This window comes from Sciurus carolinensis, unplaced genomic scaffold (assembly GCF_902686445.1).
Source record: "Sciurus carolinensis unplaced genomic scaffold, mSciCar1.2, whole genome shotgun sequence".
NCBI classification, from domain to species: Eukaryota; Metazoa; Chordata; class Mammalia; order Rodentia; family Sciuridae; genus Sciurus; species Sciurus carolinensis.
The window spans coordinates 1,636,730-1,651,217 of NW_025920137.1; the positions used below are offsets into that span (position 1 = coordinate 1,636,730).

General features: G+C 33.4%; 1 protein-coding gene across 1 annotated transcript in view; it reads right to left on the minus strand.

The window, feature by feature from the left end:
- Window positions 1-10,500: 10,500 nt before the first annotated feature.
- LOC124974205 (intraflagellar transport protein 88 homolog) overlaps window positions 10,501-14,488 on the minus strand; it is a 96,149-nt gene continuing 92,161 nt past the window's right edge. Inside the window, 1 exon segment of the mRNA XM_047537650.1 lies at window positions 10,501-10,543. Coding sequence (XP_047393606.1) covers window positions 10,538-10,543 — 6 coding nt within the window. The 3' untranslated portion in view covers window positions 10,501-10,537.

Here is a 14,488-nt window from a genome sequence, read left to right on the forward strand (position 1 = left end):
TTTTTTACTTGCCCCTTTCCAAGTGGTCTGGGAGCTCACAGATGCGGGGGCTGTTAATATCAAGACTCTATTTGTCTTAAGACATTATGGGATTGAGTTGGTAGAAATCACATTTGGTATCAGTACAATATTGCAAAAGATTATAAGTGAAATGTTAGAGTAGTATAGAAAATGCAGAGTCTTTAAATCATTTTTAATACTTTCTTAAATTATCTCATTATTAATGTCCAGCCAGGAAATCACTGCCAAAACAATGTATATAATTTTGAGATAAGTAATTATTAATTATTTTATACTGACAACTGAGTGAATGGAAGATTTTTCAAATTTTATATTTCAGGACATAGATGTTTTAAGCATTTATTTTAAAATAAAATTCGGTGTACAATTGTGTATGAGATACATCACTTACTGCAGAATTTGTTTATCTTTTCAAGAGTTTTCTTGAGCTGCACAATTGATCATACATATTTCATACTATTTTAGATCTGGGCATTTTTGCTTTTGGTATAATTTAGTTCCAACTGTGTTAGAAATAAATATCAAATACTATCTGGAGGAAAACTGAGGGGAAAAGTGTTTTATCTGGTTAATTTAAATGTTAGGTCATTAATTATATTCTTCCTCATCAGTTTTTTTTTTTTTTTTTTAATTCCCAAGACAGAGTATTACCATTCAAGTCATGTAAGTAGGCTCTAAGTCACAGCCATATCTGAGAGAGTTGGACATGTTTAATATTTAAAGTTTCACCATCTTTATTCCATTCTTTTTCTAGCTTGATTTCATGTACTTTAGAGGATAGAAAATTAGAAAAACAAGCAAAATGTTGCTCCCCAACTACTCAGAAGTTATGTTTCTTCTAGTAGTCACATTCACATGAATGAGGCTTGCAAGCAGAAAAGAGAAATGTGCTTTTTAAAAAGGAATTCCTGCCATATGCAATAATGTGAATGGGCCTGGAGAATAGTAGGATTCATGAAATAAGCCAGCCATCGAAGGACAATGCTACCTGATTCCATTTATATAAGGAATCTAAAATGGTGAAATACAGATAATCATAGAGTGGGATTGTGGTCCAGGGACTGGGGAGAAGAAATGAGGAGGTTGGTCAGAGTTCAAAAGGCTTCAGTTTTAGAAGAATGAGTCCTTGAAAGCTACTGTATGTCATAATGCCTATAGTTTACAGTACTGTCTTGTGTACCTAAAACTTTGTCAATAGTATAGATCTTCTATTAAGTGTTCTCATCACAAATCAAATAAAAACTTTTGGAGCAGATGGATGTTTATGATACTGCTTATAGCAATGATTTTATGACTGTATCCTTATCTCATTAAAATGTACACAATAATGTGGACATTTTTCATATGTCAATCACACCTGTATAAAATTGTTAAACTGATAAACAATGACAGCAGTTCATTATCACATTTCTGCTACAGAGTTTTCAGGGTAAGAGCTATAAATACATCTTAAATGAATGTGAGAAGTTATAAACTTATCCATTCAAACTGCCTCCAGTTCATTTCCACTTTAATTTATGTATACTCAGGAGTAGTTTATCTTATACTGGAGGTCAGCAAAAGGAGAAAGACTCCTGAAGTTTTCCCAGGCAAAGGAATGACACTTCTTCTGATGACCCTCTCCTTCCACTCTCACAGCCCCCAGATCAGCTGCTAGTCAGATTCCTGCCTCCTTCAGGATATCAAGAACTCGAAGGATAAAGGTAATAAAATAAGAGAATTGAAACATTTCATTCTTATAATAGCAAGAATCTGAGAAATGTGTGTGAGAATGTATATTTCTTGTGTCAGATACATAAAGGCAGATAATTATATATTAAAATAAATACATTGATATAGATTAACATTTGAAGATTCATTTTTATATCAACATACTGGTTCTAACAGCTCTCAGTGATCATGAATTTTTTTTTTTTTAGATTTGCTTTTGGCTTTGATTAATAGCTTATAGCCTCCATTCAATAGAACCTATGGTAAATGAAGTTTAGATATTAGAAGTTGGTAGAAGTTAAGATATTAGAAGTTTGGTAGAGAGGAATTAATCTAAATGTCTGTGGAAAAGTTGAATGATATAAAAATACAATTCATGACCTGCTCAACTCCTACCAGAATGCATCACAGAAAAAGCGGTGAAAAATATTTCTTTTTTTATTTTGGAAAATGCTTTTGAAGAGAAATTCAGTATAGTTGACAAGTTCTGTCTGTAGTTTGGGAAAACCAGCAGAAGACACGACCTCTGAAATAAGATTCCGTTTCATCAGTGTTGGCATTATTGAGTGAAAAATACAGATGTCAATATGTAAACTGCAAAACAAACAAAAAAGAATTTGTCATTTAAGATAAAGATAGGTAATGAGAACTATATTGATCCACAGGGTTGTTTTTGCAGGGACTGAAATTGTGGATTTTAAGTTCAAAAGCAATGAACAATCCAATAAATGCTATTTTGTTCTATATAACAAGAAAAAAGAATGGTGAATGAGGACTGATATGATCCACAATGAGAAAGTCATTCTCTCTCATCCAATTTGGTCTTGCATCTTCACACAATAATGATAACTCTACCAGCATCATGTTATCGTATAGGAATTCTGTGTGTGACAAGATAGAACCTTTGAAAATGCTTCTTAGAAATAGGCATCACAATTTCAGAAAAATTAATGTTATGTAAAAAAGTCATCAGATTCATTAATCATTCTCTACATTTCTGTCTCCCATAAAATTAGTTGTTGCCTCTGACATCTAAATTTTGCTTCCCTCTATCACTCTACTGTGCTTGAATCACCTCCTTTGTAAACTTGAGAGTTGATAGTGAACCACTAGATATTTATTTCATTTGCTTGCTAAATAAGGCCCCTACTTTTGGTTTTGCAATGTACCAGCTCTCAGACTCTGTCTCCATGGAAGGAGTCAGCTTGTGCTAAGTTATCACTTTGTGTACTTTAATTATTCTGTTCCCCATTTCTGAAGGACTTTGATTTTATGACTTGAAATATGTTACCATGGAAAACATTTCCAACTATATTGAATAAAATATGTGATGGAGACATTAAATGCTCACCTTTTTAATGCCACGTTGATGCCACATTAGCTTGCACCTGTAGATGTCCTTTTCTGTCTCTCTGTCAACTTATAAATATTCAGGCCCTCTATTATCTTATATGTCAATCTGCTATAGAAATTTTCTTTTTCATAGCAGATATATCAGAACTTCTTATTAAGCTTGCAATGTTAAAATAGCTTTCCATTTATCTGGTATTTTACACTGTCTTCTATTTGTTCCCATTTCTATTATATATTTTCTCAAATATTAGTCACATAACTAAAATTTGAAAAATGTAGAAAAATAGAAAGGCAGGAAATATAATGTATAATTTTTAGATTGTGTTAATCATTTTATTTTCTTAATTATTAAATGCATATTTAATATAAAATTCTATATATACATACAGAAAAATACTCATTAGATAAGTAAAATTATATTCTATAGGTAGTATTATATGTAGTATTTGTTAAATTCAAAATTTAATGCTATTTTACCAATTGCCACTTCTATTTTTTCTTAATCTGTTACTCTAAATCATCTTTTACACTCTTCAGTGTTCAGCATTGAATTTTAGTTGTTTATTGACTATATTTAATCTATGTCTTTTAGGTAATTGGTAGCACATTCAAATAGATGTTTATCTAGCTAATGTATTATCAGAGATATGTCTTGATTTATACTTAAAACCTCACAATTATGTTTTTTCCCTTACAACTCAATCCAAATGGTTCATGTCTAAAAGCCATTGCTGTTTCTTCAACAACAGTTGACAGAACTTTGAAACAGTCTTTGCATTTCTCAGGACACTTGCTGCTCTAGGTTTCCATGGAGTCACAGTCTTCTGAGTTTTGCTGTACCAATGGTGCTCTCCATGTTCAGCCTCTTGCCGTTTATCCTCTTTCTAAGCCTTTTATGATTGCTCTTCAGCAATTGGTCTTCAGACCACCTCCCATCTCTAGATACACCTATTTTTAATTGTAGATCTACTTAAATAGCTCCAATAAATCTGCTAATGGTTTCTAAATTTGTACCATTAGGCAGGTCCTGTCTTCGGAGTTGCCTTATCCATTAACACCTCCCTCTAAATAGTCATTTGAATCCCTGTTGTACCACTGCTCACGTCAAAGTGAATTGCTATTTTTTCTTATTTTTCCTATGCAACTTTTCATTCTTTGTTCTTAAAAAGTCTAGTGGATTTTCCACAATGTATCCTGGAGGTTTTATTATTTATGACACTTTCTTTTTGCCATTAGGCAGGTTACACCTGCCTTTGGACCCACATATTCTGGAATTTAGTCAATCTGTCAATTATTAAGTAATTAGTTTTAAATCTATACAGAAAAAAACCCTGTCACTTTCCTCAGAGATGCTTAAATAACATATGTATGGTTGATTGCTTGGCAGAAAAACCTTAAATCATTTGCTCTGATGGTTTCAGGGCAGGGATTTGTGCTCATTTTCAAACAGTATGTGGGCTATTTTGATTGAACTAGTGGAACACTAAGCCATTGTTTTATGTTGGTAGAAACTGCTAGAATACCATGAAGATGATTATTTTCATTTGAAAGTAAATGTTATATATGGAGGGAATAGCATGGAAGTTCAGTGATGGAATATTTTTAAAAATAGTTTTATCATTTTAAAGTTGAATACATTTGTTACACTTAGAATTTCAGTCAAATTTGCACAACATGATCACAGACCTTTTATAAGAGTGTCATTTGAACTAATCCATTAGCCTTGTCCAAATTAGCCCACTTGTTTGTAAGGTATTAAATGCACTACAAATCCTAACATGTTTGTTATGCTCCATAATTATAGCACCTGTTAAAGAGCCCACAGCAGCTGTACTTTCAGCAGATTACAGGCCATTAGGCAAGTTATACAGTACATTCTTTTAATAACCTATTTCTCTTCTTTTGCATGAGACTTTCTGGTTCATAACATGAGAACTTTGTCATGGCCCTTCACTGATTGAGATGAGGACAATGGTTTTAAAATTATCAGGATTCTTAGATACAATTTGCAAATGCTGAGATAAAATGCAATAGTAAAATATTTCACTAACTTTTAATCCAATTTATGATTTTTTTTCACTTGGGAGGGGATGGCTTCAGATTTATCATGCTCTTTTTTCCTACAATTTCTTGAAAATAAGTTAAGTATAAAACTACATGGTAAGGAAGCACAAAAACCCATATTACAAGTTTTTGTTAGGGGTCCAGACAGTTGCCAAATGGAGGAAACATCTGGCATCTATTTTATTCTCTCATTAATTTTTAAGCATTTGCAGGTTGTCTAAATCATCAAAACCCTCCGGTGCATGCAGACACATACACACAAAATTACATTTAGAGTAACAAAGAATATAAAATAGATGAGTCAATCTATTCACTTATTCAAAATTCAGGAGGGTCCAGAAGCTTGAGTCACTCTGCTGTGTACTGCCAATAAAAAAGGGAGAAAATGTAGCAGGCTGACTAGGTCCCTGTTCTCAGAAGAGCATACAGTTTCCTTTAGAAGACAGGCTTTAATCAAATTAATCAGGAAAACAATAATAGCAACACATTATATATTTGTGTGTATATGTATGTATGTAGAGAGAGAGTTGGGGTAGAGAGATACCCTCTGTACCAACTTTGTAACTTTTCTGTAAGTCTAAGACATTCTATTATTAATGCTTGTGTAAGAATTCATATAGTGATTTTATTTATTTATTTACTTTTTATTTTAAGCATATGCCTTTAGGAGCCTGGATAGAGTTTATAAAATGTCGATTGTGTATGTAAACCTTAAAGTAGCATAGTAAGCCTATGCTTATGATTGCATTTTGTTGCTATATTTACCCATTTAAAGCAGCTCATATACTTATAATTAGACCTATTAGTCATTTTTTAATTTTTCTGTGTTTTTCATAGTTGGTTTTCATACTCATGCTGATAAAGAAAGTGTTTTCATTTAATGCAGGGGTCATATACATGCAGAATGTATATGTAAGAATAGACATAAAACTATTGAAACAAGTTATGGATTGTTTATTATTGCAGTATTGAGATTGCTTTGGTTTCTCTTATTCTCTTTGGCAGTCATTACAGTACTCAATACACAGAACTCTGCACCATCACAAGCAACAAAACCTAATTAAGAACAGAGCAATATAATGAGTCTAAATTTTTCTTCATGGGATGGGGAAAACAACACAAATTAGAAACACTTTACAGATTAGGGCCAATATTTCCTCCTAAACTCCACTGCATGTAAAGATTCCTGTCACATGTACACATCTGTTTACTGTTTTCTAAAAAAGCATTAAACATCATTTTGTAATTTTAAAGTAGTCTGAGGTATAATTGTAACAACAAATTGAATATATGTAATCATACAATTGAATATGTTTTGACAGTTGTGTGAAGCCATCACCACAGTCTAAGTCTAGTTATTGAACATGTGTAGTATGCCAAAGGCATTCCTCTCACCCAACTATCCCATCCCCCTCCTTCTCTAATGAATCAGTCACTAATCTTTTATTTCTATCACTACAGACTAGTCTACATTATCTACAATTTCATAGAATTTGAATAATATTTTGTACTATCTATTTTCATTTAGCAGAATTAGTTTGAGATTCATCCCTGTTGCTGTGCATATTGATAGATTTTCCTTTTTACTGTTGAGTAGTGTTCCCTTGAACATGATATACCAAATTCGTTTTATTATTTATCTTTTGATGGATATTTGTGTTTCTAGCTTTTAGTGTTGCAAAGAAGTTGGCATGAACATTCAATCACAAATTTTCTTATCGACAAATGTTTATTCCTGTTACACAAACATCTCTAAATGAAATGCATTTATCATAAGTAGGCAGAGTTAAAATTTTAAGAAACTGTTCCAACTTTTTGGAAAGTCAATGTATCTTTTTCATTATTCACAGTGGTGTTTATTTTTTTAAAAGTAGATAGATTATATAAAACAACAAAGAATTATAAAATATACTGTGATGATAAAAAGTAGCTAGCCCTTGCTAGGCACAGTGGCCCATGCTTGTGATCCCAGGATCTTGGGAAGCTGAGGCAGGAGGATTGCAAGTTTGAAGCCAGCCTCAGCAACTTAACCAGGCCCTAGGCAACTTAGTGAGACCCTATATCAAAATAAAAATAAATAAATAAATATAAAAGGACTTGGGATGTAGCTCAACACCCTTGGTTAAAAAAAAAAAAACAGTAGATTTATCATGTTTTGCCTAATTAGTACACTCTCAAAATGTACACTTCTTATATCTCATTGTAGATTCCTAAGCACAATGTTTTCTTGTAACAATAAAATAGTGTCAAGTAGAAAAATTAGCTTTTCAAAATTCAGAGGTGTACAAAATTGATAGAAAAATGTAGGGCTGATTTTAACCTAGTATTGTGGACTGAATGTTTTTTGTGCCCCCATCCCACAAATTCATATGTTGAAGTCCTAAGCCCTAATGTGACTGTAATTGCAGTTAGGGCCTATGAGGAAGTGATAGGGCTCTCTTTCCCTGGACCCTCGACCATGTGAGGACATAGAACATGGCCATCTGCAAAACAGGAAGAGAGCCTTCACCAACAACTAAATTGGCCAGAACCTTGATTTTAGACTTTCTACTGTCCAGAAGTGATAAAATAAATTCCTATCATCTTAAAAAAAAAAAAAATCTAGGACATGTGTGATTGAAGTTAATTTTATTATGCAGTTAGATATTTGTCAATTGTTCCAAGATAAGTGCAAACTGTCTACATTTCTGAGATCCATAAAAGTACTTCTGGACTTGAAGTTCACTTTTATATCTCATATTTATCATGTGACAGCATTATCACTCAATCTTGTGTTTCAGATTATCTGACAGCAATTAATAGATAATATCTAGAAATATATATAAATATATATTATATATATATACACATATATATATATAATTCATTTCTTTATTAAATTCCTTAAGGGTGAGTGTAAAGCATTAATTTATTTTTATTGTAAACAAATGGGATACATGTTGTTTCTGTTTGTACGTGGAGTAAAGGCATACCATTTGTGTAATCATAAAAACAAAACAAAACAAAACAAAACAAACTATTCTTTCACTCTTTGTTTTGTAGAAAGTTAATTACCATAAATGAGTTGGCTTAATTCTGAACTGTCAATTTCATTTTTTATCTATATGTGTTTACTGTAGCTTTGCATTAGGTTTTGAAATCAGGAAATAAGAACACTCCGACTTTGTTGTTTTCAAGTTTGTGTGTGTGTGTGTGTGTGTGTGTGGCTATTCTTGGTCCCTTGCATTTCCTGAAGAGTTTTAGGATCAGCTTGTCAATTTCTGCAAACAAAACAAAACAAGCCAGCAGGGTCCTGCATGCCTGTAACCTAGTGGCTCAGGAGGTTGAGGCAGGAGGATCAAGAATTCAAAACCAGTCTCAGCAAAAAGTGAGGTGCTAAGCAACCCAGTGAGATCCTGTCACTAACTGAAATACAAAATAGGGCTGGGAATGTGGCTAAGTAGGGCTCCTGAGTTCAATCCCAGGTACCCAAAAAAAAACACCACAAAACAACAAACAAACAATAACAAAAATCCCCTGCCCCCAAACCACTTTGGATTTGGGTAGAGATTTTCTTGATTGTATAGCCCAATTTGGGATTTATTCATTTTTGAACAATTCTTTCCCAGTCCAATTCATCACAGACTGTTACTGAAATTTATTACAACATCATTTCATAGGGATAAAAGGAGATAACAATGGGGTAATAATGAAATAAAGTGGTAGCTTATGAAGCACGGTGGAAGGGATGGTTAGTAATATAATTGCAGCTGAATGTTCTAGAGTAGTAGTTTCCAAATTCTCGTGTATAATTGCTCTCACTTTGCAGTGAGGCTGAATATGGTAAATCTAAAGGAACTTTTTATTCAGAAATTGCATTTTTCTTACTTTGGTTGTTATAATATCATTTAAAAATAGTAAGTCAAAGTGGTATATTTTAATTTCATAATGTGCTTACCAGCTCTATATTTTTTCAGTGTTTATTTCCTTTTAAATGACATAAAGCTTAAAACTCTGGAATCTGTTCTGTAAAGCACCTCTGTACCATTCAAGATTCTTAGTTGTAAGAAATAAAAAATAACTGAATAATTGAAAAAGAGAATGGATTCATTAAAAGGATACTGGATAGTCCATTAATGCTCTTGGTTGCTGGTAGAAAACTACGATGGGAAGCTTCTTTTGTCACTCCACTAGTCACACACAGTAATTACAGTTTGTACCTCAGGAAGTTTCCAGAAACACTCTCATAGTCACATTCTAAGAATATGAACTGACACCATATTTTAGTGTTAAAAGCCAGTGCATATAATGGGAACTTTTAAAGCTCCAGTTTAGTTTAAAGCTCTCTGTGATCGTTCAATTAAAATAGACAAATGTGCATTGACCACCCACTATGAGCACTTGGCTAGTCTCCAATCATGAGCTCTGCCATGTTTGACTTGGCTTGGAAACAACTTAGCCATGTTAAGTGTATTTCCTTGCCTACCAGTGAATGAGGAAGGAGAACTCTCCAACTCTGTTGGGTTTTGATACTAAACAGCACACCCCTGAGAGCCCTGCTTGCTGCACCTGATATATACAGAGAGAGCAGGAAAAAGAATAATTACAATCAGGCTTCTGCTAGCTGTGCTTAAGATCAACAAGTCAGCAGAGTGCCAATCAGTGCTTTTTTACAGAAGCTTCAGTTGGGAGCTTCCCTTTTCTCACAGCAAGATGACTGGTTTGTGGGAAACAAACAACCCTTGCATGCCTTTCCAATCTGTAGTGGCCCCACTTCAAAAAAACAAAAAAGTGAACATGCACACACATACACACACCAAATTGGGAGTGCAGAAGTGGTTCCCTGTGGTGTTATACATAAGGGATGTCTTGAAGACATTGGTCTAAGGAGTTCTTTATGGCAAGCAAGCAATTTGACCGAAGCAGCAAAACAATCAACCTTTATAAATTTGTTTATGTGTTATGGTAAAGGTCTTAGCCAAGAAACATTGTGTCAGGTCCACTATTTTTGTGGATCCTGAGACTACCTTTGTATATACTGAAATATAAAAGTTTCTGTTGGTAGCATAAACTCTTAGTCATGGGAACACCAAATGAGAGGGTGAACAAGGTTTAATTTTTAATGATATACTGTGTATTAGAGTTCAAGCTTACTATACCTTATAAATAGTAGATTAAATTTATTTGAGTATAATACAAAAGTATTTAAAAAGTAAAATTGATTTCTGACTTTTTAGATGTAATCAGTATGATGTATTTTGTAATTACAGCAATTTATAATATGCAATGAAAGTAAATTTATTAGTCTGTTTCTGTTGCTGCAATGTCATACTAGAGGCTGAGTTTTTTACAAAGGAAAAGGTTAATTTACCTCACAGTTCTGGAGATTCAGACTTGACATCAGCATCATTCAATTCTGGTAAAGGCATCAGAGGAGATTTCATCACAATGGCAGCACCCATAAAAGGAGAGATCACATTGGAAGACAGGGAGTCAATGTGAGGGGAAGAGTAAGGCTTGCCTTATTATAATAGCCTGCTCCCAAGAACTGATTCAGAGTCCCACAAAAACTATGTTAATCCTTCCAAGGGTACATTCCTAATGACCTTGCACCTCCTACTAGGCCTCATCTTTTAAAACTCCTATCACTTCTTAACAGTGTCACTCCATGGACCAAGCTTCCAATATATTAACCCTTGAGGGAAACATGCCAAAGTCCAAATTAGAGCAGTAACAAAGAGGGTATTATTTGGAAATGGTAAATATTTTCTGATGGAGTGAATTTGGAGTAGAAAACATAATTTTTAGCATATGTTTTCTGTTGGTACACTGTGTAAGTGCATGTGAGTATGCATGTGTACGTGTGATGCACATGTACAAACAGGGGGGTAATGAAGACAAGATATTTTCTTAAAAATAAATGACCAAAGGCCCTTGGCAAATATATTAGCTATTTATTGCTACATAACAAATTACCTCAATTAACTAATTAAATAATAAACATTTATTATCTCAGAGATTCTTGGGGTAGTTTAGTTGGATGATTCTGGCAATGATTCTAGTAGGTTATAGTCAAGGTGTCAACTGGGATTGTATTCATCTAAAGGCCAGGTAATGAATGTCTGGAGAATCCTCTTCTAAGATGGCTTATTCAACATAGGGATTATTTGGCTGTGTTCTCACTGGCTACTGGCAAAAGAATTCACATATTGTCTCTATTGACCTACTCGTAGTGCTATACCTATTCTCTTACAACATGCCAACCAGCTTCCCACAAACTAAGTATAGCAAGAGACAGAGTAACAAAAGTCACACTGTCTTTTACCTGCTCCTGGAGATCACATTCTATATCCTATTGGATGCATAAATTTTCTCTGTACAAAGCCATGAAAATCAGGAAACGGGGATCCTTTGGGGCCATTTTGGGGACTGACAATCATTGTACATATAAATGTTTATATTTTTAGTTTTATTTTATTTTTAATTGACAAATGTAACTTTATTTATGGAGCACTATGTGATGTTATCATGCATGAATATGTTGTGGAATAAACAAATCAGGCTAATTAACAGATCTTTCTGTAACACTAGAATGAATGTTTTCTGACTGAGTTGAGTTTTATCCCTCTATTAGGTAATGATGTATCTTATTCTTACCATAAACACAATGTTTTTCTTTTCTTTTGTTTTTCAGTGTTAGTGAATCAAACCTATGGCCTCATAGCACACTAGGCAAGTGTCATACCACTACTGAGATGCATCACCAGCCCTGAACAATTTCTATATTTGACTTACATGAAGAGATTCAGGATAATCAAGTCTGAAGATATTTTGTCTTTATTTTGTAAACACCTTAATTCTTGGGCATAGATTGTTAATGTCCCATTTCTTAACATTCCTTTTATTTCATGTATATAATTCATTGATAACATATAGATATGTCTTACTATTTATATTGAACAAAAAATGTCAACAAAAATTTACAAATATATTTCTTTAAGTTTTGCATTTACACTAATTATTCCATCACTCAATACCTCCTTCAGCTAATGCAGTGTTGCTTCAAGAATCCACCATGAAGAATGCCTTTAGATTTAAAAAGAATGGTAATTTACTTGCCAGATCTCTCTATTGTAAAAAAGGATCTAGAAAATAGGTGTAACAGTGTGTTTCTGGAAAAACTGCACAACAATATGATTCTCTTTCCTCTCTGTTCTTCTCTCCGGAGGAAGGATAAATTGGGAATAAAATATATGTATTTCTTCAAGAAAGACTCTCACAATAAAACAACTCCTAGAGAGAACACAAAAATGGTGTAAAAATCTTTAAAGTGTTCTTTTAAAGTCTATTACATTCCAAAGTATTATTTCTAAATGGAAGTTTTTTTTCCTTGCTTGATAAGCTTTGATTTTCTAATATTATATACAATTGCTTGCCTTAATGCGAAAATTCAAATTTCAAAAAGCATTTTATTTTTCTCCAAGAACATTCAGGTTGAGTTTTGCTTCATGTTTTAACCTTGGTTTTGTTTCTAGGCAGATATTACATTTCTAAAGCATGTCTTTAAGATGATTGAATAACTAATTTTTATATACTTTGATATAATTTTATTGCTGATAACATGAATAAATATTTTTTTAATGGAAGAAAGTAGAAGACTAAAGGGTTTCAAATACAGCATTTTATATTTTCTGACTTATTATTTATCATTGAAAACAAGTTGTTACTGAAATTAATTCATTAAAATATAAAATGAAAAAAATTAAGATGTAGTTTTGATTTGAATATGATAAGGTTTTTTTTTTTTAATCCTCAGACAAAAATGGAATATTTTCAAGATGTTAGTTAAGTCTATCTTGCTCAAATGCTTTGGTCCTAATTATTCCAGAAATGTCTGATATGGAACTGCTATAACAATTAATATGAAAATATATAAATTATATTTTATAATAACCAGTGTCAGAATGTGGTTGGAGTTTGCATGGCACATTGTCTAACTTAAGGTTATGTTCAGTATTGTTGAATTAAAGAGCAAATCATTACCCTATGTAAATGTATGATTACACAAATGGTATGCCTCTACTTCATGTACAGAGAAACAAGATGTATCCCATTTGTTTACAATAAAAATAAATTTTAAAAAAAGAGCAAATCAGAAAACAATTCCAGATGTGGTTAGTAATAGTTGATGGGTGAATCTTGTAAAATCTTTTAGGTCATCCTAAGAAATTTTGTCTTCAATCTGTTTGAATTGACATTTTTAAAAGATGGCTCTGAAGACAAATAAGAGAACTATTGCAGTATTTCAGGTAGGACATGATAACTTAGACCAGGGTGGTGGCAATGGATGCAGAGGTAATGAAATAGTTTCTGCAGGAAGTAAAATGTACAGAATTAGGGGATGGATTTAACATGAGAAAAGAAAGAGATACAAAAAAAAATTGTGAACAAATGTTTTGTCTTGCGTAACTGGTTTACTGGTCATATCGGTCATTGAGATGTGGCTCCTGTGTCACCAGCCAAAAGTGTGGTGTTAAGATCCCTATCCAATGATGAGGATCTTTTACTTTTTGTAGGAAGAACTTTGAAAGGCTCTATAATTAAAAAAAAAAAAAGAGTGGTTTTTAACATTTATTCTGTTTAGACTAAAATTTCAAATTGAAACTGTATTATTAGCATAATTATGAGAAATTCATAAGCTATCCTTAGGAGTTTCCAAATCTACCTTTATACACAGGTATGGACTTTCTGACACTTGGTGGCAGCCACCACTTTACACAATGATGCTTTTAGAATATCGCCCTCACTCTTTGGACTACTTAGTAGATGAGAGCAGAAACTTATTTATGACACATTCTCCAAAGGGAATTGACATAAAGGAAACCCTGGGATGGCTGGAAGAGTATATGGGTTGTTTCCCATCTTGTTGTTCGTGGGAAGCCATCCATGTTTAGCAGAATCAGGCTTGGCTGAGCCATGGGATACAGAGGTCTGACTCCCAGGAACTGACAGTCATGAGAGACTGTTTCAGATAGCCTAGGGTAGGTGATCCTGTACAGAGTTGGTTCATCACCTGAGGACATGTTAATTCTCTAAAAAAATGGCTTCCCTAACTCCACCCCATCCTGTTCCTCACAGAAGCCCCTCCTGGTTCCCCTTTACTTGCAAGAAAATAAGGGAAGAAGGGCTTTTCCATCTTGTTTTGAGGCCAGATCTTGGCATGACCCAATCCGTCACACCCCCTTCCATTTGAAAAGATTATTGGCTCTTGTATTTATTTGGTTAGATAAGTTTCTTGGTGGTTAATCAATAGCTGACACCATCCTGCGACAGAAACTCTTTCCCTCATTCACGCGGGATG